The sequence below is a fragment of the Camelus dromedarius genome, chromosome 17 (assembly GCF_036321535.1).
Source record: "Camelus dromedarius isolate mCamDro1 chromosome 17, mCamDro1.pat, whole genome shotgun sequence".
Taxonomy (NCBI): Eukaryota; Metazoa; Chordata; class Mammalia; order Artiodactyla; family Camelidae; genus Camelus; species Camelus dromedarius.
In genome coordinates, this window is record NC_087452.1 from 35,667,626 (window position 1) to 35,691,090 (window position 23,465).

Genomic DNA, 23,465 nt, shown 5'->3' on the forward strand with positions numbered 1-23,465 from the left:
CCCACTGGAACGTGGGCTCCTAGTGTGAAACCAGCCAGGAAGCCCTGACTGGCTGGCCCACAGGTGTCATCAAGGTTCAGGGCCTGCTTATTTAGTTACAGGTCACAGAGGCAGGGGTTGTGGGCAGGATGACCTCCCTCTGTGGTTCTGCAGAATGAGCTAGAGCAGAACCAGTGCTGGACCTAGACGCTGAGGGCGAAGATGTGGACAGACGGGGAGGAAGAGACCATACAAGATCCTGGAACCTCACCACAGGGATCCTGGTTGGAGGCTGCCCTTCTGCCTGAGCCTGGTCAGAGCTGGTTTGAGTCTGGAAGTCCCAGGCTCAGCCTGACGAGGTGTAATGATTCACATGGCAGCTGCTGCTCCACACATTCCAGCCATAGCCCCCAGCGCTTAGCACGTGAGGCGGCTGGTCTAAATCACCCCCAGAGGTTGGGACATGTTCCTACAGCGCCCCCATCCCCAGGGGTGACCCTCCCCAAGGTTTTCTAGGCTCCCAGGGAGGGTACCTAGCTTTATAGTTTCCAAAGTACTTTCTGGTTTACAAGCTGGAAGGAGAGGCAGGGAACTTGCCAATACCTGGCCTCTAGGTAGGGAAAATGAGGCCTAGAGAGTAGACTGGGCTAGCCAGGGGCACAGAGTAAGATGATGACAAATAACACTTACAGGGCTCCTGCTCCTGGCGCTGGGCTACTTCCAAGTGTCTGGCTTCAAAGGGTATCCCATGGCACATAGGCTGTTCTGTGAACAGGGTCAGTTGGGGGACCAGATTTCAGCTTTGCAAGTCAGTGGGCATCTGTGTCAAAAGAGGGAGGCCTTCTTTGCCCTCTGTCAAGCTTCCCACTGCTCTGAGCCTCACCCACAGAGTTTCTCCCTCCTCTGAGCCCACACATACCCCCTGCTCTTCCTCCTGCTCCCATACTCACTGGCTAGAGAAGCAGGAGGCTGGGATCCAAAGCCTGTTCCGCCCTGACCTGTGGATCCCCTTCCTGTTTGTGGCCTCAGTTTCTTGATCTGTTGTTAACAGATGGGCAGTTCAAGGCTTGAAGGGGCTCCGTAAAGTGCCAAATCCCTGGGGTCCTGGATGCAGACCTATGAATCTGAAAACCTGAAGTTCTCTCTCCCCTCAAACCCTGGGGGCTGCCTGTGCAGGCCGGGCTGTGCTCCTCCAGTGGGCCCCAGCTTAGGACTCTGAGGGGCGAGTCTGGCCCTCAGCTCCGGGGACAGGAAGTTGTATTTTGGTCCTAGGTCCTGGGGAAGGAGGCAGGGGGAGAATGGCAGCTCAGACCCAGTCATGTTTACTCGGGCCCGGCCCCCTCTGAGCTCAACAGGCCTATTCATTGGGAGCCCCATAAACCCTTCGGGGCTCCCTGAGGTTCGGAGAGCCTGGACGCCAGGCCTGGCTGCCGCCCCCAGACTTGCTGGGGGCCATAGGCAGCAGGTGGGGCATGAGTGAGGCAGGACTGGGGATGGCAGTGGGAGCCTCAGACATGCCCCAGTTTTTCAATCTTTGCATTGAAGTAATGGTTCCTGCCCATGCATGTTGCAGAGCAGTTGGGAAAATCGAAGGGGTCTTCATAGCTGTGTTCCCTCAGACCAGGCTCCTGAGAGCACATCCTCAAAGTATATGGCCTTCAAGGCAAACCTGAGACTGCAGTGGCTCAAACCAGAGCTGAATTCCTTGTGAAGACCCCATATCTGGCCTTGGATTGTCCATAAGCCACACCCCGGCAAGGTGGCATGGGTGTGCAGCCCCCTGGGTGGAGGGTGTCTCTTACCCTCTCCAGCACTCCCTTCCTCAGTTGTTAAAAGGCAGAGCTTCAGAAATGGGGATGTGGGGACTAGGTGGGTCATTGAGAGATGAACCCCTGGGGTCTGCTTACCTCCAGATGAGGACAGGGATGACATAGCAGGAGGTCCTTCATACTTTCTGCAGTCCTCCAACTGTGCTTAATCAGGTGGGGTAAGGCATTGCTCATGGAAGGGATGCAGCAGCAGCATTTGGTGAAAAGGACTATGGGCTGGGGGGTCTGATTCCTACCCAGCTCCTGTGTGACCCTGGAATAATCCCTTCTTCACCCTGGGCTTGTGCCCCACCAACCGCTGACTTGGGGGTTAGAGTGGACACACTCCAAAACTCCTCTCAGCCCTGGGGTTCCTGTGCTGGGCAGGGAGGGAGAGGGTAGGAGCAAGATCTCCCACCCCAGATCCCTTTCAGCAGCGCCCCATGTGCCCAGGGGCAACCTGGCCAACCGCTCTGGGACCCTCGTCGGGGGCAAGAGCAAGTCTCCTTTCCCAGACGCCTTCCGGGTGTGGTGTGACTTCCAGCTCCAGTGGTTGTAAAATCCCCTGAAGCCTGGTGGGTCCCTAGTTGGGGGGGGGTCTGTGCCTTGGAATAGCCCCCCTCCCAGGCATGTTTGACACGTGTTTCCGCCTCTCCCGACATGGGCTCCTGCTGCTGCTATTTATAACCTTTAAGAGCTCCTGCCGACTGCAAAGTTTTCTTAAACTCAAAATATCACCGAGGTCCTGGGCACGCGTTCCAGAGGCCGGCTGGGCCCTGCGGTTTGAAGGGATGAGGGGGCCAGGAAGAAGGAGGTGGTGGGAAGGGAGTTAGCTTAGACACTGGGTCCTGCCTAGGGGCGGTTGTGGGGAGACCTGGGGTGGGAGACCCTTAGTTCTTGACACTGGGTCCTGCTTGGCCTGGAGGGACCCTCTATGTGGGTGGTCCTTGTTCAGGCTGGGCCATTTAAGGACTGCTGGGCCATCTCTCTGGGCCTCAGTTTCCTCTTATCCTGAATGCCTCAAGCAATGCTATTTGGGTGAAGCAATGAACTGGCAATGACACTGGGAATGTCTCGGGCTGGGACCAGGGCTGTGTCTGTCTGACTATCCAGCACACAGCACAGAGCCTGGCCCAGAGGCGCCGTGGACGCTGGCTGAACTGGCCAGAAGGGGAAGTACTTTGGGGAAGTTTATAAAACTATGTGTGGGAAAGCGATATTCAGAGAGGGGCAGTGGCATGCCAGAGGTCACCCAGCTCATCCAGAGCAAGTCCCCAGGCCTTCCCGACACCTAGGGCTCTCTGAGGCTGTGAAAGAGGCTTAAGGGCCCCAGCTGGGGACACATGGGGAGTAACAGAAGAATGGCTATGTATAGCTCAGAGACCTCCCTGAAGCTAGAGGGCACTGGTCACCAACTGGGCCCAGGGAGGGCAGGATGCCATCCAAAATCACATACCCATCTCCTACTTGCCCTGGGCCACTGGTCCATCTCTGGGGCCCCTCTGCCTCCTCAGGAGTGAGTGAAAAGCTCAACCCTTATTTCCCAGGTGGAAAGCAGAGGCCCTAACAACTACGGACTCAGTCATGCTCTCCATAGGGAGGCTGGTGGTTTAGCTTCCTCCACCCCCACTGCACCCTCTTCCTTCCCTGACTTCCTGAGCTGGTGTGGGGTTCAGAGGCAGAGGGCAAGAGTGCTGACCTCTGGACAACCCAGCCTATCCTGCCCCCTGCAAGGCCCTCACAGCTGGCTCCAGAAGCCATTCCTGGTCCAGGGAGCAGAGCTGGGTCCCAGATGGAAGCATGGCCACTCCTGCCCCTCCCACTCAATGCTCCACGTAGACATTCCCATTCAAGCATGACCACAGAGGGCTATTTGGGGGTGGAGGAGGGGGCGAGGAAATGATGACCTAGCAGAGAGAGGAGAGGGATTAGAGAGAAAGGAAAGTGTTCTGGAAGGTCGGAACTGATGGAGCCACTCCTTTGCTCAGATGCCTTCTTGTGACCCCCTGGATCAGACAGCTTACTCCCCACATGCTTGAGCACTTACTGTGTGCTGGGCTGGGCTCAGAGACTTGGAGATCCCACCTCGGGGAGCCACTTCCCTGCTGCCCCATGGCCCTGGAGTTTCCATTATCTGAACCCTGGCACATCTCTGCCCCTGCTTCTCACTGTCTGACTTGCCCTCCTCTTGTCAGCTTGTGGGGGAGTCTCATAAGCCCTTCAGATGTCCCCCTTTCTCCTAGGTCTTCCTGGATCTGCTTCCCAGACCGCAGCAGAGTGAGACCTCAGATTCTCAATTCTTGCCTCTATCTTGAGAGACTGTGAGTCCCTGAGGGCAGGGCCTGGGTCATCTCGTGGTCCTTCTGAGTTCTTCATGGTAGGAAAAAAGCATCATCTTGTCTTGCATCTCTACAGAAGAGGAGAGTTACTGGCTGGAGCTTTGGACTTCAAATGCCCTGTTCCCCTCTCACCCCCTCTTATCTATCATTTCAATGGGGAAGGCCTTCCTCTTCTGAGCCTCAATTTCCCCACGAGGAGAGAGGGAATCTCAGGATCTCAGAAAGACCCTCCTCTGGCCTCTGGACAAGTCTCTGTTATGCATTGTTAGAAAGTCTCCTCCAGGGAGCCTTATGAGAGTAAACCTGATGGATTGGAAAATTCTTAGCAAATTGGGGAGCAGCCCAAGGGTCAAGGTGGTGGAACTGGGGCCCAGCTCCTAGATGGGAGACTGAAGCTTGAGAGGCCTTGGGCTGCAGGCAAGGTCCACCCCAGTGCTCCAGCCCAGGCCAGCCACCTGTCCCTGTGGCCTGTGTTCTTAGTGGGACGATGGGAATGGGGAGACCCCCAAGGTTAGGCAAGGGGGTGTGGGAGTGGTAAGGGCTCTTGACCATCACAATCAATGGTTCCTCTTGGTGGTTCCTGACCCCAAACTGCATCTACAGTGATTTTAGGCCAGGCAGGGGACTGCAAGCATGCCAGAAAGAGGCGGGCTGGAGGAGGGGCCTGTTAGACCCACCAGAGAGGTTACTGCTTATCCTCTCAGACCAGGACTTCTTAAGGCAGGGCCCCTCCTCAGGGGGTGGGGCTTGCGGTCAGGCTAGGCTTCCAGGGAGCACAGGAATCCCCCAGTCCCTCCTCGCTTATCTACAGCCTTGGATGAGCCCTGTATTCATGCAGAATTCCAGTCAATTGTTCCCTTGTTGACTTGGCTCTAAGCTCAAAGCTCCAGCAGAGAAGCTCCAGCCTTCCTCAAGGCACTAAGACCTGGGCAGGGGGCAAAGGTTGGTGCAAGTGGGGGAAGGAGGAGACTCAGGTCCAAAGATGCCCCAGACTGACTGTGCTGGGAGGACTGTGTGTCTGCTGAGATGACCCAAGACTCCACCTCATTGCACAGATGTGAACACTGAGGTTTCCTGAGGGGAAGAGTCTCCAGGAGTCAGTGATGGGGCCAGGACCAGAACTGGGTCCTCTGCTGGCCCTGATAACCTATCCTAGGACCAGCATCTGGATCTGCTTTGGATGGGACACAATGCTTTGATGTCCCTTAGCACTCCAACCATCTCCCCCAAACAGCCCCTCCATCTAGCCAGGCTGCAGACCTCTCAGACACAGATTCTCTGACCATTAACCCTGGCTCCAGGACCTCATGAGTCTCCCTGGATCAGACGGTCTCAATCCAGATTTTTGCAGAGAGATGGGTGCCTGGAATTGTCCCTTTCTGTCTGCTCCAGGCCCCGCACTTGGAGGTCCCTGGGCTGGTTTGAGGGGTCCTCCACATTCCTGGGCATCTGTGAGTCTGAATCTGCTGTGGTCTCTCCCCAGACCTCAAGGCCAGCCTGATGGGGACTTGTCTGTCCCCTGGCCATCCCTTTTGACCTCCTTCTGCCTGGTCTTGGGTCCAACATCTGGGAAAGGAATGGGTCGGGAGCCTTCCAGAGAGTCCTTTCCCACGAGAGCCGAGCTCTGACCCCAGTCCTTATCTGGCCTGTGTGTTCCAAGAACAACACAGATGCTAAGGCTCGCAAGCCTCAGACCTGGGGATGCTGACCTCCCCAGGCCTAGCTGCTCTGCTCCGATCTCTGTTTACTCTCTGTAAAGAGGGTGGGGGTGGGGATGGCTCTGTAGGGGGTTTGGGGAGGAGGCAGTGGAAAGGTCCCCAAATCCTGGACATGCAGGTTAAAGCTCACACAGCCACATGCACTCACACTGCCGATGCAGACCTCGCCAGGCAAGCCTACTATGGTTCTCTGATTTCTCTTGCCGTCAGCCTCTCTCCTCCTTCCTAGCACTTCTAATTCCCACCCAGAGGTCTTTCTATACCATGAGCTTGAGGATGTGATGCATTAGAGCTGTGTGTATACAAAGGCATGTGAATATGCGTACCTATGCGTGTGAAGGGCATGTGCAGACAAAGTGCATGTGCCTGTGAGTATGAAAATGTGTGCAAAGGCGTCTATAGAGTGTGAGAATTTGCATTTAAAGGTGTGTGCATAGGAGTGTGCCAGCTCTTTGTCCAAGCACCTGTGGGCAGAGTTCCTGGATGAGTGTATGTGAGTCTGTCTGTGTGCATGGGCGCACATACACACCTCAGTGTGATTTCCATTGGCCCCGGTGTTGGTAGAAAAGGATCAGGTGACCTGGGGGTTTTGTCTCCACACAGACACAAACACATAGAGGGGGCAAGTTAGTCTGGCTAGAGTATCCTCTGAGTGAGTGAGTGTGTGTGCGCGTGTACACGTGTGTGTTGTGCTTTAGACATAAATACGCCAGGTGGGCGGGCAGATGTATAAATACTCACACAGGCAGGTACGGGAATTGACCCTAACTATTCCCGGCTGGGGGCTCAGGCCATTTTTAATGCAGATCCACACCCTGAGCCACAGAGGGTGTTTGTGTGGCCACTGGAGGCCAGGATACAGCTGGTGCTGGGTGGGGTGGGGTGGGGACAACCCTGGGTCTAGTCGGGTCACCACAGCTAGGTGCTGTCTACAAGGGGACACGGACGGAGGCCCTCCCGGCCACCATTGCCTCTTCTGCTGTCATCCCCACTGCCACCTCCTTGTTACCCTCCAGCCTTCACCTCCACCACTCCCATCCCTGTCTCCTGCATTACCTTCCTTCCTTTCACTCTCCCCTTGTCACAGTTGCCCATGCCCACCCTCTCTTCCTGCATCCTGGTCTGGTGCCCTTTTCTTGTCCACCTCGGGCTGCTTATGGGTGAGTGAGAGCTAAGAATGAATCTGCCTGGCTGGGAGCTGAGGTTGGGATCCAGAGGGCTGTGCGTGCAGGCGGTGTTTGTAGGTTCTGGGAAGCTACATCCTGCCCTGGGCGGTCCCTTTGTCTCTGGCCTGCCTCAACAACCCTCCCTCCCCTTGTTTCTGAACCTGTCCCCACCTCTGCCTCTGTCTCAAGTCTCTGTGTCTAGCCTCTGCCATGGTTCGGGTCCCCGTCTCCAGTTTCTCCATGATGGCCCAGGGGAGCTGGTTCCTCCTCCCAGCCAGCGTGAACTGTTTGCCTGAGACAGTTGGTCCATCCAGTCAAACAACCACCCAATTCAGACTCCTCGTCTGACTGACGGGTTTTTTTTTCCCCTGCTAAATTTACTTGCATTTTTGACTGAATTGGCCATTCAACAGAGGTTGTGTCCACATGCCCCCACCCCGCCCCACGCCAACAGATGAACAGGCTCCCCGACGGACGTGCGCACAGAGCCAGGAGCGCCCAGGCATGCTCATACACGTGTGGTCACAGCCTCGTGGAACACACGTGAGCACACAGGATGACACACGAGCACACGTGTTCCCGTCCTTGTGCCCACAGTGATGTATGTGAGCACACACACACCGCACACATCTACCTGCTCACACACACGTTCATACCTCACGCCGTGAGGATGGTGTCTGTACACCCTCAGACCTATTCTGGGGAAGTCTTGGGGAGATGGAGGCCTCGGCAGAACCCCGTCCAGCAGTCTGGGGCGGCCAAGGCCCCTCTCCTCTGAGCCCAGCTCACCCTCCTTCCTCCGCCCTTAGCCTCTAGGTGGGGTTTCTGGTCATCTCGGGCCGCTGCTGAGCCCCTGCAAGCCTCAATAGCAGCTCCCAGACCCTGATCCTAAAAGGGGACTCTTTTTTTTTCTTCCAAGGACAATAAATATTTGCTCTTTGGGAAACTGTTGGTGGGAGAGTACAGGGTTTGGCCCAGTGGCGGGGAATGTCCAGTGCAGCTCGGGGAGGCCGCAGGCCATGCTGGGGGAGGGGCCGGGCCCCTCTAGAAGCAAGACCGGCAGGCATAGCTGGGAAGCCAGGGCTTGGGCTGCCCCTCAGTTCCTTCCCTTGGACCCCAGCCTCAGGCCTTTGTTTTCTCCATTCCTTTGCCCAGCATGTTGACACTCCTGCCTCCCATCCCTCGCATCTCAGACCCCTCTACATCAAACCTCACCCCTCGAGAGCCTTTTTCCCACTCCCATTCATCTTGTCAGCTCCAACCCATTTTTCATGCACCCAGATTTTCATTCTACCGCCTTAGACTAGCCATTTCGGGCAGGGCCAAAGGTCCCCACGCCAGGCCCCCAAGAGCAGAGCATGCCCCTCAGACTGGGCCCCTGAGGTCAAGGCTGTGTCCTCCTTCCATAAGGGACCAAGCCTGGCCAACAGTGTCCCCCACCCTGTTCCCCATGAGGAACTGGTCCCTGGAGGCTCCTGCCTGCCCACCCCTCCCTCATCCTCAATTGGGCTCCCAAATATAGCGGCCGTGGCCACAGCCGGCCAGGACACCACAGCCCCAAGCGTCAGTCCTGGGCCGGGATCAGAGGGGCAGGAGCTGATTATAGGTCCCTGGGCCAAACCCAGGGCTCGCCTGCCAGCCCGCTGGGCCCTGCCACCCCCACCCCCAGAACCACAAGGTTGGAGCATCTGGTCCCCGTCAGCACAGTGGGCAGAGGGAGGGGCCTGAGGGGTGTGTTTGGCCTGCTGAGGACAGAGTTGTCTGTGTGTGGCGGGGGTGGCGAGCACGGTCTCCTCACTGCTCAAGGGCAGTGACTGTCCTTTGAACCCAGGATCACTTTGCCCCACCCATGGCCATTGTACAGATGGGGAAACTGAGGCCAGGAGGAGCCAGGACTGGCCTGGGTCACAATTGCATAAGGAGTCTCCTGCCTCCTCCTTGGCCACTCCTTCCCATCTTTCAAGGCCTTGGGCTGTGCCTCCGGGAAGCAGGCCACATCCTGTTGGTGGCAGAGCAACCCTGCTGGGAAGTCCTCCTTGGAGTCAATCTTTCACCCAAGGCTCCAGGGGCGTGGGATGGTGTAGAAATTCCTCTCCTTCTCCGGGTCCTCGTGGCTGCCTCGTGCCACCTCTAGCCAGATTTGCTGGGCAGCTCCTGCCCCTCTTGGGCCTCGGTCCCCTCATCTTTGCAGTTGGGCAGGGACTAAGGGCCCTGTGTAGGGGCTGTATTTATGGGCATCTAGTGTGTAGTAGTGAGTTCATGTCTATGTGGATACACACGTGTTCCCTGGCCTGCCCACGCCCACATGGGGTCCCCAGGACCTGCTGCACAGCAACATTTGACCTACTTCTAAGACTCTGGGTCTGGCCCAGGCCGTGTTCTCGACTCCTCCGGGAAGTTTGGGCCTGCATCCCAGCCCAGAGGCCGTGGGCCAGGAGGGGCGGTCCTAGGCGGTCCTGGGCGGGCCAGGGCGGCCTGCGGAGCCTGCGGCCAGGGGGACAAGGGCACATGGGGAACCCGACCCTCCTTCCCTGACTCTGGTTCCTGGGCCCAAGGGACAGCCAGGCCTCACCCATCCCTCCCTCTCCTCACTCCCCACCACTCCTTCCACGTGGCCACCATATTCTGAGTTCCCCAAATTGGCTCTGACAGGATGAGGGACATTCCTCATGCCCCTGTGAACACTAGGAGGAAGGTCTGCCAAGCACTTGCCCCTGCTTTTTGCCAAGAGTTTACCCCTCCCCTGCCCCGCCCTTGTCTACACAGAGCAGGAGGCAGTGCCGGTCTGGGAAACCAGCAGCCCCTGTCCTGGATCCAGGGTCTGGGGTCTGGGTTTGGGTTTATGGGCCTGGAGTCCGGATTTAGAGTCTTGGGGCCTGGGGCCTGGGGCCTGGGTCTTGAGTCCTGGACCTGGACTCTGGATTTAGAGTCCTGGGTCCTGGGCCTGGGGTCTGGGGCCTGGAGTCTGTCTGTGTTTAAGGTCTGGGTTTGGCGTCCTGGGTTTTGGAGTCTGTGTCCTCAGAGTAGGATCTGGGCCTAGGCTCTGGGTTCCAGGTTCTAAGTTTGGAGTGCAGATCCTAGGACCTGAGTCTGGGGTCTGCGTTTGGCATTCCAGGTTCCAGGTCTGGAGTCTGGGGTCTAGGTTGGTTCCCTGGGTTCTGGGTTTTGGGTTCAGGATCCAAAGGTCAGTTCCTATCCCTTCTACGCCCCCTGCTGGCTGATTGTCATGATCAAGTTGCTGCTTATATCATGGGGCCGTCCCTACAACTTCAGGCTTTTGAGAGGAGTCTCAGCAGTGGATGGGGGGTGGCGTGAACAGCAGGCCTGAGACGAGGTGGGCGGCAGGTGGGCTTAGAGGCAGCTACTGCTGCATTGCTGTCCCAGGGCGCCCCTGGCAGTCACCAGAACTGTCAGTCAATCAGCAAATCTCCTCTTGCCCTACTCCAGGGACAGGATTCTTCTGCAAGGTGTTCCAGTCCCCCTGTGAGAGGTGGGTAAATAGAGATGTTCGGGACATTTGCTCATGCATCATTTATGATGTGCCTACTGTGTACTAGGCTCTGTTCTAGACTCTGGGGATATATAGGCATAGAAAACCAAAAACTGCTCCTCTGCCAGCTGACATTTGTGGGAGGGGGGACACACATAAGAGACAAGACAACAAGGAAACAAGCTCATTTTAAGGTGTACAGGGATGGGAGTCAGGCTGAGATGCAGGGCAGAGGGAGCAGGTCCACGGCAGTCTGAGGAGGCTTCTCAGAGGAGGTTACATCTCATTGAGCCCTGGAGGTGCCAAGGAGCAAGCCACGGCCAGTGGCCCAGACAAGGATACCAGGGGGAGGAAAGAGCCTGAGAAAAAGCCTTAGGACTGGAAGGGAACTAGAAAGACGTCATTGTGTCCAGGGGTCTCCTGCCGTATCCACGGGCCCCTCAGAAGTCAGAGCCCACATCTTCCCCAGCTGGGGGAGGTTAGGTGGCTGCCCCCAGAGAGGGCTCTGGAATGTGGCACCAGAATCAGACTGGGCCACAACTGAGACCATTAGAGCTGGGGGAGTCAAAGGGGAATGACTCACACCCTCAGGTTCTCCAGGTCCCCCAGGTAGGGCCAGGATCTTGTCTGCTGGGCTGTCATCCCTGAAAGTCATGGACCCTAGGCTGGGACCTGGGAGAGAGAGGTGAGCGCCAAGCTTTGTGTGGCTTGTCATTGCTGCCCACTGCCCACCCCTTCCTGTCACAAAGCCCCCTCCTCTGTTCACCTGCCTGCCACAAAGTCCCCCCTGCCATTCACCTGCCTGCCCACCTGCCCACCCCCTGCCTTCTCCTGTGCTGGACAGCCAATCCTGCTGGCAGTCAAGGGGGCTGATCCCTGCATTAGTTATGGGTTGTGAATGGCCCCGTGGGGTGAGCCCTGGAGCCAGAGCTCAGACAAAGGCCCAGCCCTGGCCTCCATCCGAGCCCTGGGGAGGGAGTGGAGGATGGCCCTGTGTACTGCAGGCCCACCTCCGTCCTGTGCACGAGGGAAGGGGACCAGACACCCCTTTCCCCACCCACTCACCAGGTAGAGGAAGGTGGTGCTGTGTGGCTCTGGCTGGCTGCATGAGCCTGCCCGCCCCCTCACAGACCTGGGAACAGAGCCAGAGGACCCATGTCACTCATCGACCCCTGATCAAGCTGATGTTGAGTATTTTCTGCAGTTGTGTGTGGAAAAATAAATGAGATTTGGGGTCTGGGTGCCCCTGTGTGTGTCCTCCGCCCTGGGCCTCGGTTTCCCCTATGATGAGTGAAAGGAGACTAAGTAGTGTCTGGTTGGCTGGGCCTGTGTGTGGTTGGAGCCCCCATGGGATGTCCAGAGTCAGTTGTCCTAAGGGTCAGCAGGCCTGGGCGATGGGGCCACCCAGAGGCCTCTCTCTGTGTCCCCCTCTGTCTGTCTTCTCCTCTTGTGGTATTTCTGACTCGCCTTTGTGGACCCTCCCCCACCCCCTTTCTTTCTCAATAGTCTTGCCAGGCATCTGGAAGAAAAGTGAAAAACTTGCCTCTCCCCAGCACCGGATGTTGTCAGATTTCCAGATGTGGGGTGTTCTGCCCTCCAGATGAGGGGAGGAATGTCCCTGTGGTCCAGCTAGGAGGGGACCAGTCCCCATCCCTCCTGCACTGCTGTCCCCCTCACCATGAGGCTGAGTGACAAGATGAGAGGGACCTTGGCTCAGCAGGAAGGTACTGGGGGCCCCAGTGATTCCTCCCCTCAGGTTCCAGCCCCAGCCCCTCTCTATACCCGGGAAATCCCTGGGGGCCTGGGATTGGGGAGGGCAATGCCTCTGAAGTCTCTATCAAAGGCTCTAGGCATTTAAAAATAACAAAGAACTCCTCCTTCCCACCCCCTGGCAGAGACACTGGGCACGGAATGGAGCCCAATGTGTTTGCAAGATGTCCCCATGCTCAGAGTTCTCTGCCTGAAAGGGCCTTATGCCACTTCAGCCTTCAGCCTTCCCACCTCCCCCCACCTCCCCAAATGGTAGCCCAGCAAGGCTACCCTTTGTCACTGCCCTCTGCCCAGAGCTGGGCACTCTAGGGTGGCACTGGGGGTAGGAACTAGCGGGAGAGCATCCTGGGCTGAGCACCCAGGGGCAAACCTCACCCAGCCCCTGTGGTCCTTCAGAGAGGCAGACCCTCCCGGGGCCCCATCAAACAGGTGGCAGAGGGCAACATGGGGTGGTGAGAAAAGCTTCCTGGAAGAGGGGACAGTGGGGCCAGGCCTTGAATGTGCCAAGCAGAGGAGGGGCAACGGCAGAGGGTACGTGTGTAAGGGGTCTGGCTGGGTGCAGGCCCTGAGGTGTGTGGGGAAAGTGGCCACAGGGAGCTGTCAGAGAGAGGCTGTTGAACTGGGCTGGGTGACTGTTCTTGAGGGAGCAGAGCCCCTTCTACTGCCACTTGGGATGTTCCCAGACACCCTCGGACTCATGCCTGGGGCTGCCGCTGCCTAGGAGCCATGACCAGACACTCACACAGACATGATAAACACCCAGACACAAACACACAGAAACAGCACTCACAGACAGGCATGGGCCATCCGCCACATAGACACAGATGCAGCATACACAGACCCACACACAAAAAGACACCCAGACAACACACGCAGACGCACACAGACCCTCCCACCACAGATACACAGAGACCCCCCCACACCCCGATATAAACACCCAGACATATAGAGATGACACACAGGGACACACGCAGACCTCCCTCTCCCCCTCCGCACAGACACACAGGCACAGACCAAGGGAATTCGATGCACAGATGGGAAGTTTAACTAAGAGGTGCCCTTAGGGAATCCCAGTCCTTCTGCCCCAACACAACCCACACCACACACTTGGACCAGCCTTCTGCACCTGTTCAATTTATTGACCTGCTGACGGGCAGCTGGGACCCTGTGTGCATGTGTGCGTGAGCTTTTGAGGGTGGGTGTGGGGGTTGAGCAGTGGCCTCTGTCCTCGCCTCCCCCTCCCTCTCCCCAACAGGTGACTGGGAGGAATGGAGAGCCCTCCCTCTCCCCTACCCGTTCCTGAGTCTGAACAATGCCCTCCCCAAGCCCCGAAATAGCCCCTGAGCCCAGCCAATGTCCTTTTATGGCCCTGTCCCCATTGTGCCCTGCGGGGGTGGGGCTGGGGTCATGAGGTGTCCAGACAGGATAAAGGCCAGGCACGAGAGACTCACCTACCCTGCTCTCTGCTTCCTTCTCTCCACGTCCCTTCTGTGCTTATAGCCTCCATGGCTCCCAAAAAGCCAGAGCCCAAGAAGGATGAGGCCAAGGCAGCCTCCAAGGGAGCTCCAGCTCCCGCTCCTGCACCTGCACCCGCACCTGTCCCTGAGCCCCCCAAGGAACCTGAGTTTGATGCCTCCAAGGTCAAGGTGGGTGTGGGAGCTGGGTTTTGGCAGGAAGGGCATGGCAGGTAAGTGGATCCCAGAGTGAACCTACCCAGTGGCAGACCAGGCTTCAGAAATTGAGTACTGAGCTGAAGCTGGAAGCTGCAGGCATCAGGAGGGCTGCAGTAAGAGGGATGGTGGTCAGACATCAGGCAGGACTCCCCCAGTGCTGCTGAAGGGAATGTCTTTTTGGTGGATTTGGAAACTGACTCTCCCTTGTCCTTCTCCCTGGACCTCACATCCTTGTGGAATCCTGGAGCTGCCTGTTGCCTGACCTGTGCAGCCAGGCAGGGATATTTCTTGTCCAACTACGGGGTCTCAAGTCCATGCCAAGTCCCCCAGGGTGTTTGGGCTGGGGAGTAAGGGAAAGCAAGGCTCCTTCCCAGACTGGGTCACACTCATCCCTGCCAAAGTCCCTGAGCCCCAGAGCTGATGGGGCCTCAACTTTGAGGTGTGGACACTGAGCCGCAGGATGGGTAGGTCATGGAGAAAGTTGGTCACAGAGCTGTGACCAGTGGCCCCAGGAGCCCTTCCTTGGTTTGGCTTGGAAGTCTTTCTCAGTCTAAACTTGGAGAACAAGCCATGACTCCCACCTGTGGCATCTGCATAGTGGCACGCACTCTGCGTCCTGCCTGTTGCCTGTTCTTGGCTGGCCACTGGCCACTGCTGCCTGAGCTACTGGCTGAAGGACCCTGTGGAGCCCTCCCAGCCCTTCACGGTTCCCGCATGCCCAGCAAGACCTGCAGCCCGTCTGCACAGATCCACCTCTGTTCCTGAGCCCTTCCAGGGGTCCAGGGATCCCACCTACCTCTGTGACCCGGACACAGGTTCAGATCCCAACTCTGCTCCATCCCCATCACTGCTCTAAAGCTTGAGCTGTGAAGTGGAACAACAAGCCCTCCTCACAGGCTGGGGGAAAGCCTTCACAGCAAGTGCTCCCTGGAGTTGGCTCTGACCCCCGACTGCCCCCACACCCCAGGCTTGTGTCCCACAGGCCCCCAGGTGAGGGTCGGACAACGCACGGGCCCATGGTGGTGTTGTCTGGTCTCACGGGATCTGAGGTTGCCCAGGCTCCTCTGAGCCGAGGAACTAGTGAGACCCTCCTGTGATCCCTGCTTCTTCCCCTCAGGCTGGCTGGTGATGGGCAGGAAGCTTTGCCAGAAGCCCAGGGAACCTAGTCTCGGCAGGCTTCCTGGTGGAGAGAGCTCTCAGGGATCCAGGCATGACAACTTGTTCGTCCCAACACGGGACTGAGACAGAGAACCAGGAGGGACAAACCGGCAGAGGTGGGGGGCGGTCTCCAAGGGAGCAGCAGTGGGAGAGGTGCCAGTCAAGTCCCCCTCCCCCAAGCTCCTTTTCCTCCTCCGACCTTGACCTTGGGGCGAATGACTGCAGTGATAAAAATAGACCTGGTATCGAATGAGGAGGGGGAACCCGGGTCCCAGGAGGCCTCCTGACCTGAGGTGGCCCTGTTGTGGCCGCAGCAAGCGCTCAATAGCATGGCCCTGGCCCCCTGCTGTGTCCCATTGAAGGGCTGCCCTGAGCTGAATGGGGACGTGTAAGACTCAGATGTGGGCAGGGCCATGTGAGTGACAGTGCCCAGCCTTGAAGGCTCTGTGGGAGGTAGACACATGTAAGTAGGTGCACACACACACGAGTGTGAACGCACATGTGTACGCACAGGCACATCACACACACACACACACACACACACACACACACACACACCCTCCTGCAGATATGCTCTTATACTGACAGAGCTCTCTGGCCTGTGCCCTCACCCTTGCTCCTCCTACCATGGCCTGTCCCCAGCCCATGAGACCTCCTATCTCACTCAGGTGGACAGTCCTGCCCACTGAGCCCCAGGCCTGGTAGAGGTGGTAAAGCCAGTCTGGTCAGATTTCATGGCTTCAGGCACATTTGTCCAGGACCAGGGGTCTCAGGTAAGGCCCACTCTGGGCTGGCTACTCAAGGCACCAGGGCTCCCTCCACCACTTCCCCCAGTGGGGCCCACCAGGTATCAGGGTCTAGGCATACACAGACCCAAGGCCCTCAGGTCAGACAGGTGGGGAGGAGTAAGAAGGCAAGAGGGTATCAAGCTGGACTGCAGGATTCCTGGGTGGTAGAAGCTGAGATGCTGGAATGCAGACAGGTTGGGGCAGCCAAAGGGCCAAGGCCTGGGCTGGCCACAGAGTGACCAGGAGAAGGCCTGGCCCTGCCTTCTGAGGCAGGCACTCAGAATCTCTGGGGATCTCCTTTCAGATCGAGTTTACACCGGAGCAGATTGAAGGTGAGTGGGGGTCTTGAGCCCAGGGGCTGCAGGGTTGGGTCCTGGGTCCCCAGGCTGTGAGTCCTGCCAGTGGTGTGGGGTGAGTAGGGTGGGCTGACTCTGGGAGTGTCCACAGCTCACGCCCTCTCCTGGCAGAGTTCAAGGAAGCCTTCATGCTGTTCGACCGTACACCCAAGTGTGAGATGAAGATCACATATGGGCAGTGTGGGGACGTCCTGCGGGCTCTGGGTCAGAACCCCACACAGGCTGAGGTGCTCCGTGTCCTGGGAAGGCCAAAGCAGGAAGGTTGGTACACCCAGTCTGAGATGTCCCCATTAGTGCCAGTCCCAGGGGTGACCGCCAGGGTGGGCTGCCATCTATGTGGGACCACATGGTAATCTCCCTGCTGTGCACTCTTCTGACATCCTCCCATTGTCTGGATGAGGACCCAAAGGCTGCTCTCAGGCAATGCTGACAAGGTGACGAGTGACAAGCAGTGATGGTTCACTGCACCTTCTGGCCCCATGCTGATTTGCCAGGCCTCCTGGTCATAGGAGATGCCTGGCCTCAGCCTTCCTTATGCTCTCCCTGTCCCTCCTGGCCTCCTGGGCATCCCTCTGTGGGGTAGGGCCAACTTCCCTCACCACCTTGGCCAGAGAGAATTGCCAGTTTTGCCCCAAGAAGGAGTGAGACCCGAGTCCTTGCCACGGATGTGAAGGTCTCTGATCGGCCCCACAGCTCCTTCCCAATGACAGGTGGTGGGGAGGGTGGGTCTGTAAGAAAACATCACTAGCAAGGACTGTTTCCCAAAAGGAGAACAGAGATGCTAGCAGAGATGCTAGACAGAGCCCACTGTGGTGCTACTGTCCTTGTGAACAACAAAGGACTATGTAAATAATGCATTTCAGTTAACTGTAAAGTGCCTTGTGATGATGGAGTGCTCTGTAAATGGCAAACTGGTGTAGAGTGCTTTGCGAACTGTGTGAGCACAATATCTGCTCATTGCAAGACATAGGGGAAGGGGTGCCTGTCCCTGTCCACCTCTTAAAGCCTGAAACTTGGCCACCTCTCCCCAGAACTTAACTCCAAGATGATGGACTTTGACACGTTCCTGCCCATGCTCCAACACATCTCCAAGAACAAAGACACGGGCACCTACGAGGACTTTGTGGAGGGGCTGCGGGTCTTTGACAAGGAGGGCAACGGCACTGTCATGGGCGCTGAGCTCCGCCACGTGTTGGCCACGCTGGGTGAGAGCTGCCTCCTCTCCACCCTACTCCTCCCTCCTGGGGCATCTGGGAGAAAGCACTCTGTCACCCGCTGGGCCTGTCTCTGGCCTGTGAAATGGACAGTGATGCAGGCAAGGTGCCTGTATGGCAGGCAACAGAAATGTGGGGAATTTAGAAATTTAGATGGGGAATAAAGAAAGCCAGTTGGTGCAGCTCACAGAACTGGAGGGGGAGAGGAACAGCTCTGGGGTTGGGGTGGGGCGTCTTGGGGGATGAACTCAGCCCTGGTGGTCATTGCCTCAGGGTCAGATCCCAGGGCCACAGCATCTAAGTGGCGGAGTCGATAACCCCCACGGTCAGGTGCCTGGCTGGCAGGAGTGCTCCCTTCTCAGTTTAGACTTTTTCCTGTAGTAAAATTTCACTGAGCACCTACTGTGTCTGCTCAAAGCAACATTTTCCTGCAGCAAACGTTTATTGGGTGCCTACTGCGTGTTTGGCCCTGTGCTGGTCTCTGGGGCTGTGTGCATGGGGTGGGGGGTAGGAGATATGAGAGAACTGCAGTGGGCATTCCAGCGGGGGGACCAGCACAGCACACACAAGCACAGAGGCAGGAAAGTGCCAGACTTGTGTGGGGACCGGTGGTAGTGTCCCTTGGTTCACCCCCCAAGGTTCCCAGCTCTATCCTGTGGTCCTGTCTCTATGCACTGGTGACTTGAACACAAGATGGCACTGTGATGGGCAGAGCCCAGGCTCAGAGGGGGCACCAGGCCTGCACCCCAGGCCTTGCCCTTTTTGACCTGTCACTGATTCTCCTGGTCTCAGAAAGGCCCAGGCCTTGTGGGCAATGAAGGCTGTGCAAGTATGAGGAGTGGGAGTACTGGAGAGGCACAGCCACCGTCCAGAGGGGCTCAGTGGGTACCCCAACCCTTCACACCTCCAGACAGTGCTGACTCAGCCTTCAACCCCTGCCAGGTGAGAGGCTGACAGAAGACGAGGTGGAGAAGCTGATGGCTGGGCAAGAGGACTCCAATGGCTGCATCAACTACGAAGGTAAACTCAGCAGGGCAGGGAGTCCTCTGGGGAGTGAGGCTTTGGGACCCTAGGTTCCCACCCTGGGCTACCCAGGGCTGTACCCTTGCTGCTCACTCTTTCCTTCTTTCCAGCATTTGTCAAGCACATCATGGCCAGCTGAACCTCTCCCCACAGGTGAGAACCCACCCTACTCCCTCACAAACCTGCTGACACCTTTGCTACCTCTGCTGATTTCACCCCATTAACCCCTCATGCCTCTGTCATCCAAATCCCTTATTGCCACCTCCCCATCTCCACCAACTCCAGTTCTCAGCTGACAATCCGCTGCCTTGCTTGACCCCCTCCTCTGTAACCTGTGACCACCTTTGCTCTCAGGGAGCCCAGGGGAGGCCACGCTGGGGACAGCTCATCTCCCATTCATGCTGCTGACACCAGTGGCCTGGCAGTGTGGCACGGAGGGGCGTGCATCGGGACTCAAGTTCTCTCTGCACAACCCTGCAGACCGCTCTGCGGGGCTGTCATCTCCCGCCCCCATCAGGCTTGCCTGTGACTGCATCTCTGTCCCCACCCCTTGGGCCTCATGAATAAATGGCTTCTTTCCTTCTTTCCTCCTTCCTCCCTCCCTTTCTTCTCTCCTTTCCTTTCCGCCCTCCTTCCTTCTTTCCTTCTAACTTATTCGTGGCTCTTTGGTTGACTTCTGCAAAATCTATGAGCCACATATGATGAGCCCTGGACAAAATAAGGGACTCATTTTGAAATCTTGCCTCCTTGCTCACCCTATCAAAACTGTCCCCTCTGCTGTGCCAACAACCCTCTGAGCCTGCCCACCGGGACGCTGGGGTAGAAGCAGAGTTGAGCTGGAAGAGGCCTGGTGCCCCTCCCTTTTTCTTGCCCTCCCCTCCCATTCTGGAGATGGCAGCCCTGCTCTGGCCTCTGACACAGGGATGCCCCTGGGAGCCTGAGAGCTGTCCAAGCTGTCTCACTCCATGTCCAGCAATCAGGGAACTGCAGGGCATTGGTCCAGAGCCACCCATGTCACAGGTGGGGAAACTGAGGCCCAGAGCAGAGAATGGCCTCGCCTGAGTCATACTGGGAGTGAGTGGCAGGTGAGGAGCTAACTTTGTCCCCAGGTAGTCAGAGCTGAAGAGGTCTTAGAATCCTGCTTGACTCAGATGGGAAACCAAGGCTCTCTGCCTGTGGTGTGGCTCTAGGCCAGAGCGGGCAGCATCCTCTTCAGCCCCTGGCTTCTCAGCAGAAGACAAGTGCTCAACCCCTGCATTGCCAGGAGGAGGTGTCCACACCCCTGCAAACGTCTGCCCCGCTGCCCACACCCTGCACTGGGGCCAAGCCCTCCCCTCCTCTCGGAGCCCAGTGGAAAAGGTGAGGGGAGGCTTCCTGGAGGAGGTGACCAACTTAGGTTTGATGGGGAGGGAGAGCAATGCCCTGCAGAGAGGCTTGGGGTCTTAGAGATAGGGAGGTGGGGGAGATCAAGGGCCAGAGTGGAGAGCGGGCCACACAAGGTAGGAAACAGCCTGCAGGCCAGGAGGGCCCAGGAGGTCAGGGCAGCCCTGTTTTGTAGATGTGAGTGCATCTGCTAGTGTGGTGAGTGTGCGGGTGTGAGAGCAGGTTTGAGGGCTGCTGAGGGTGTTGGTGTGGTGGGGGGAGCCTGCGTGTGAGCATGACTGGATTGTGAGTGTGAGAGTATGTGTGCTGGTGTGTGTGGAGGGGAGGGTGTCAGCAGTGTGTGTGAGAGTCTGTGCGGGGCTGTGAGTGTGTATGCAGGAGTCTGTTTCACCTTCCCTTCATCCTCTCAGCATTTATTGAGCACCTATGGTGTGCCAGACTCTGTTCTAGCCCTGGGAACACTGCAGTGGAGAAAGCAGTCAAACCTCCCATCCTCACGGAGCCCACACAAACCTCACAAATCACCAAGCCGTGAAGTGTGGGCTGGGGAGGGGCCCAAAGTAAGGGAGGGGCTGTGCTGTGTGTGTGTGTGTGTGTGTTGACATGTTAAAAAATGAGGTCAATGATTATCTAAGAAGGCAATGGTTGGGCAGAGATTGAAAGAAGAGATGATATCCATAATATATAAAGGATTCCTACAACTCAACAACAACAACAGTAATCCAGTTCAAGAACAGGCAAAGGATTTGAATAGACATTTTTTAAAGATATACAAATGGCCAATAAATACATGAAAAGATGCTCAACATCACTAATTAGGGACATGAAAATGGAAACCACGATGACATACTACTCACTTCACATCCATCAGGACGATTATTATCCAGAAAACAAAAAGTAACAAGTTGGCAAGAATGTAGAGAAACTGGAACCCTTGGGCCCTGTGGGTGGGAATGTAAAATGGTGCACCTGCTGTGGAAAAAGTAGGGAGAGTCCTCAAAAAATTAAAAACATAACTACCATATGACCCAGAAATTCCACTTCTGGATAGACACCCCCAAAGAATTGAAAACAGGGACTTGAAGAGGTATTTGTAAACCCATCTTCCCAGTAGCATTATTTACAATAGCTGGAAGGTGGAAACAACCCAAGTGCCCATCAACAGATGAATGGATAAACAAAATGTGGTGTGTATGTTTATTTAATATATATATTATATATACATACACAAACACACAATGGAATTTTATTCTGACTTAGAAAGGAAGGGACGTCTGACACAGGCTACAACATGGATGAACTTTGAGGATATTATGCTAAGTGAAATGAGCCAGGCACAGAAGGACAGATACAATATGATTCCACTTGGAACGGGGAATAGTTAAAGATAAGAAAAAAAAAGAAAGGCGAGATGGAGTGTCTCAGCCTGGACTTCCCCAGAAGAAGAGCAGAGACAAGGATGTGAATGCAAGTCGTGTCCCTGGAAGGTGACCGCAGGGAGCATGGGAGAGCAGCTGGGAAGGAAAGGAGGTCCCTGGGGTGCATGGGAGCAGAAGGCACTCTGGGCCAGCCAGGCTCAGCCCCACTAGTGACCTCCAGGAGATGGTGGTGGTGTCCCACTGAGGGGATGAGCAAACCAGACAATTTATCCACCAGCTCCCCCCTTTGCTGGTTGGGGCAGGGCCCCATAGACAGGCTGGGACATGTGTGTGGGGCACCACTTCAGCATCCGCTTCAGGGAGCCGTGAGGGCATCAGATGGAAGACATTGCAGCAGAGGGCGCGATGGCTCTGAGATGGGGACAGAGAGTGGGATAGGGAGGCGACAGGACATGACGGAGGGCCTTTGGGAAGGGCTTAGGTTTGTGCTCTGGAGAGATGTTTTATCAGCATCACTCTGGCTGTGGTGTGGGGACAGGAGCAGGGAGCCCAGTCAGGAGGATCCAGGAGAGAGGAGGAGATGCCCACCTGGCCCAGCAGAAATGGTAAGAAGTGTTCAAATTCCAGGACATTTTAAAAAACACTCTCAGCAATATCTTGGGCGGATTTTGAGGCATTCTGCTTCCTTTCTTTATCTAAACACAGTGCACTCCAGCCTCAGAGCCGGTGTATGGTTATGGGTTGAGGGACTATGGTCTGCCCTTTCATGGTGCATAGTCTGGCTGGCTGGTGAGGCAGAGAACAGAGGTGCTAGTGGCCTTGATGTGGTGGCCCCCGCTAGTGGGGTGTCCTTTGTGCATGTGTGACCTCGTTGGACTCTGGCTAGCCTCCCTGGCCAATGGGTGGCTGAGAACCCCCACAGAGGAGAGGAGGGTCTCCCTTTGGCCCCAGTCAGGGCAGGGAGCCTCCTGACTGGCCGATACCCTTCTGGGCAAGCTCCAGCCAACTTGCTCCTTGGACACAAAGCCCAGGAACAGCTGAGCTCCCTTTCAAAAGTCTCCAGGGGCCACATGGGACTCTGTGGTCCCAGCCTTTCCTTTCCAGGGATGCCCACCCTGGGCTGAATCCTTCAGGGAGAGGCTGCACATGTTCTCAGCCATCTCCAGTCAAGAAGTGGTCCTGCCTCCAAGTTCACATATGTCCGGGATCCCAAAGAATATGTGTCCTGCTCTCTCAAGAAAGCCTGCCCCTTCTCTGGTTTCCAGAATGGTCCTGCAGGACCCCTAGCCCTCCCCCAAACACACTCTCCTTCTTGCAGGCTGCCCTAGTTCCTGGGAGCCACCACCCGACTTGGATTGCCCTGGCAGCAGAAGAGAGCATCTCACTCATCCCCCAAGACACCCTGCAGCCCCCACTGCCAGTCTTCCAGTGTGGACTGAGGGGGACAGTCTGGCAGTGGCTGCTGGGGCAGAGCCAAGGCTGTTGTGTCTGCTGAGCTCTGGCTGGGGTGGTTTGGTCCCCCTTGTTAGGACTCAACTCCATTTAGATGTGTCTCTGTCCCAGTCATGGCCACAGTGCCACTCTGGAGCATTTTGCCTGTTACCTGTGGCTGCGTTGACCACGTGTAGGCTCGGATAGCTGGCTGTGGGTGCAAGTATCAGAGTGGAGAGACCTAGATGGGGGAACTCCCACCTGCCTTGGCTGGGTGAAATGTGTGTCCATTTTTGTGTGTCCCTGTGTGCATTTGTCTACAAGCGTGCCTGTGTTTTTGTGTCTGTGAGTGTGTCCATGAGTGTGTGAGTGCCCATGTGTGTACACCTGCAAATGCAGGTGCCCATTCATCTGTGCATATGCACATGTGTGTTTACCTCTGTGTTTGTGTGTGTCTGTTTATGTGAATGTCTGAGTGTGTACGTGCTGGGGGTCTCTGCTGAGTAAGCACTTGTACTGGGCAGGCAGCGCTGCTGGCCAGGCTGTGGCCTTCCCACAGTTGCATAAACACTGGTCTCAGCTCCCTCCTCAAGCAGGGTGGTCCAGCCTATGGCCCTGCGGCTGGTAGAAAGGGATGGGGGTGGCAATGGGGTGCTTCCCATTAACCTGGTCCCCTCCATGCTTCCAATGCTAGGTCATGTGCCCCGTAAGGCTGGGGTCCTGTCTGGAGTCTCTCTATGCCTTACTTGTCCTATCCAGCCTGAGGCCTCAACTGAGTTCTCTTCAAGGT

The 23,465-nt window shown here is 56.7% G+C and overlaps 1 protein-coding gene across 1 annotated transcript; it reads left to right on the top strand.

Moving 5' to 3' along the window:
• Nucleotides 1-13,715: 13,715 nt before the first annotated feature.
• MYL3 (myosin light chain 3) lies at nt 13,716-19,069 on the top strand. The gene is made up of 7 exons (XM_010997187.3): nt 13,716-13,916; nt 16,194-16,221; nt 16,357-16,506; nt 17,277-17,450; nt 18,402-18,479; nt 18,593-18,635; nt 18,837-19,069. Exons 1-6 carry the CDS (start codon nt 13,776-13,778, stop codon nt 18,619-18,621), a joined length of 600 nt encoding a protein of 199 aa, XP_010995489.1. The 5' UTR covers nt 13,716-13,775; the 3' UTR covers nt 18,622-18,635; nt 18,837-19,069.
• The last annotated feature ends 4,396 nt before the right edge of the window (nt 19,070-23,465 follow it).

Bases quoted from the DNA above. Each gene is read 5' to 3' on its own strand.
- MYL3 (XM_010997187.3), top strand. From the start codon at position 13,776: ATGGCTCCCAAAAAGCCAGAGCCCAAGAAGGATGAGGCCAAGGCAGCC. The intron at 16,222-16,356 runs GTGAGTGGGGGT...CTCTCCTGGCAG, and splicing joins TACACCGGAGCAGATTGAAG to AGTTCAAGGAAGCCTTCATG. The intron at 18,480-18,592 runs GTAAACTCAGCA...CCTTCTTTCCAG, and splicing joins TGGCTGCATCAACTACGAAG to CATTTGTCAAGCACATCATG.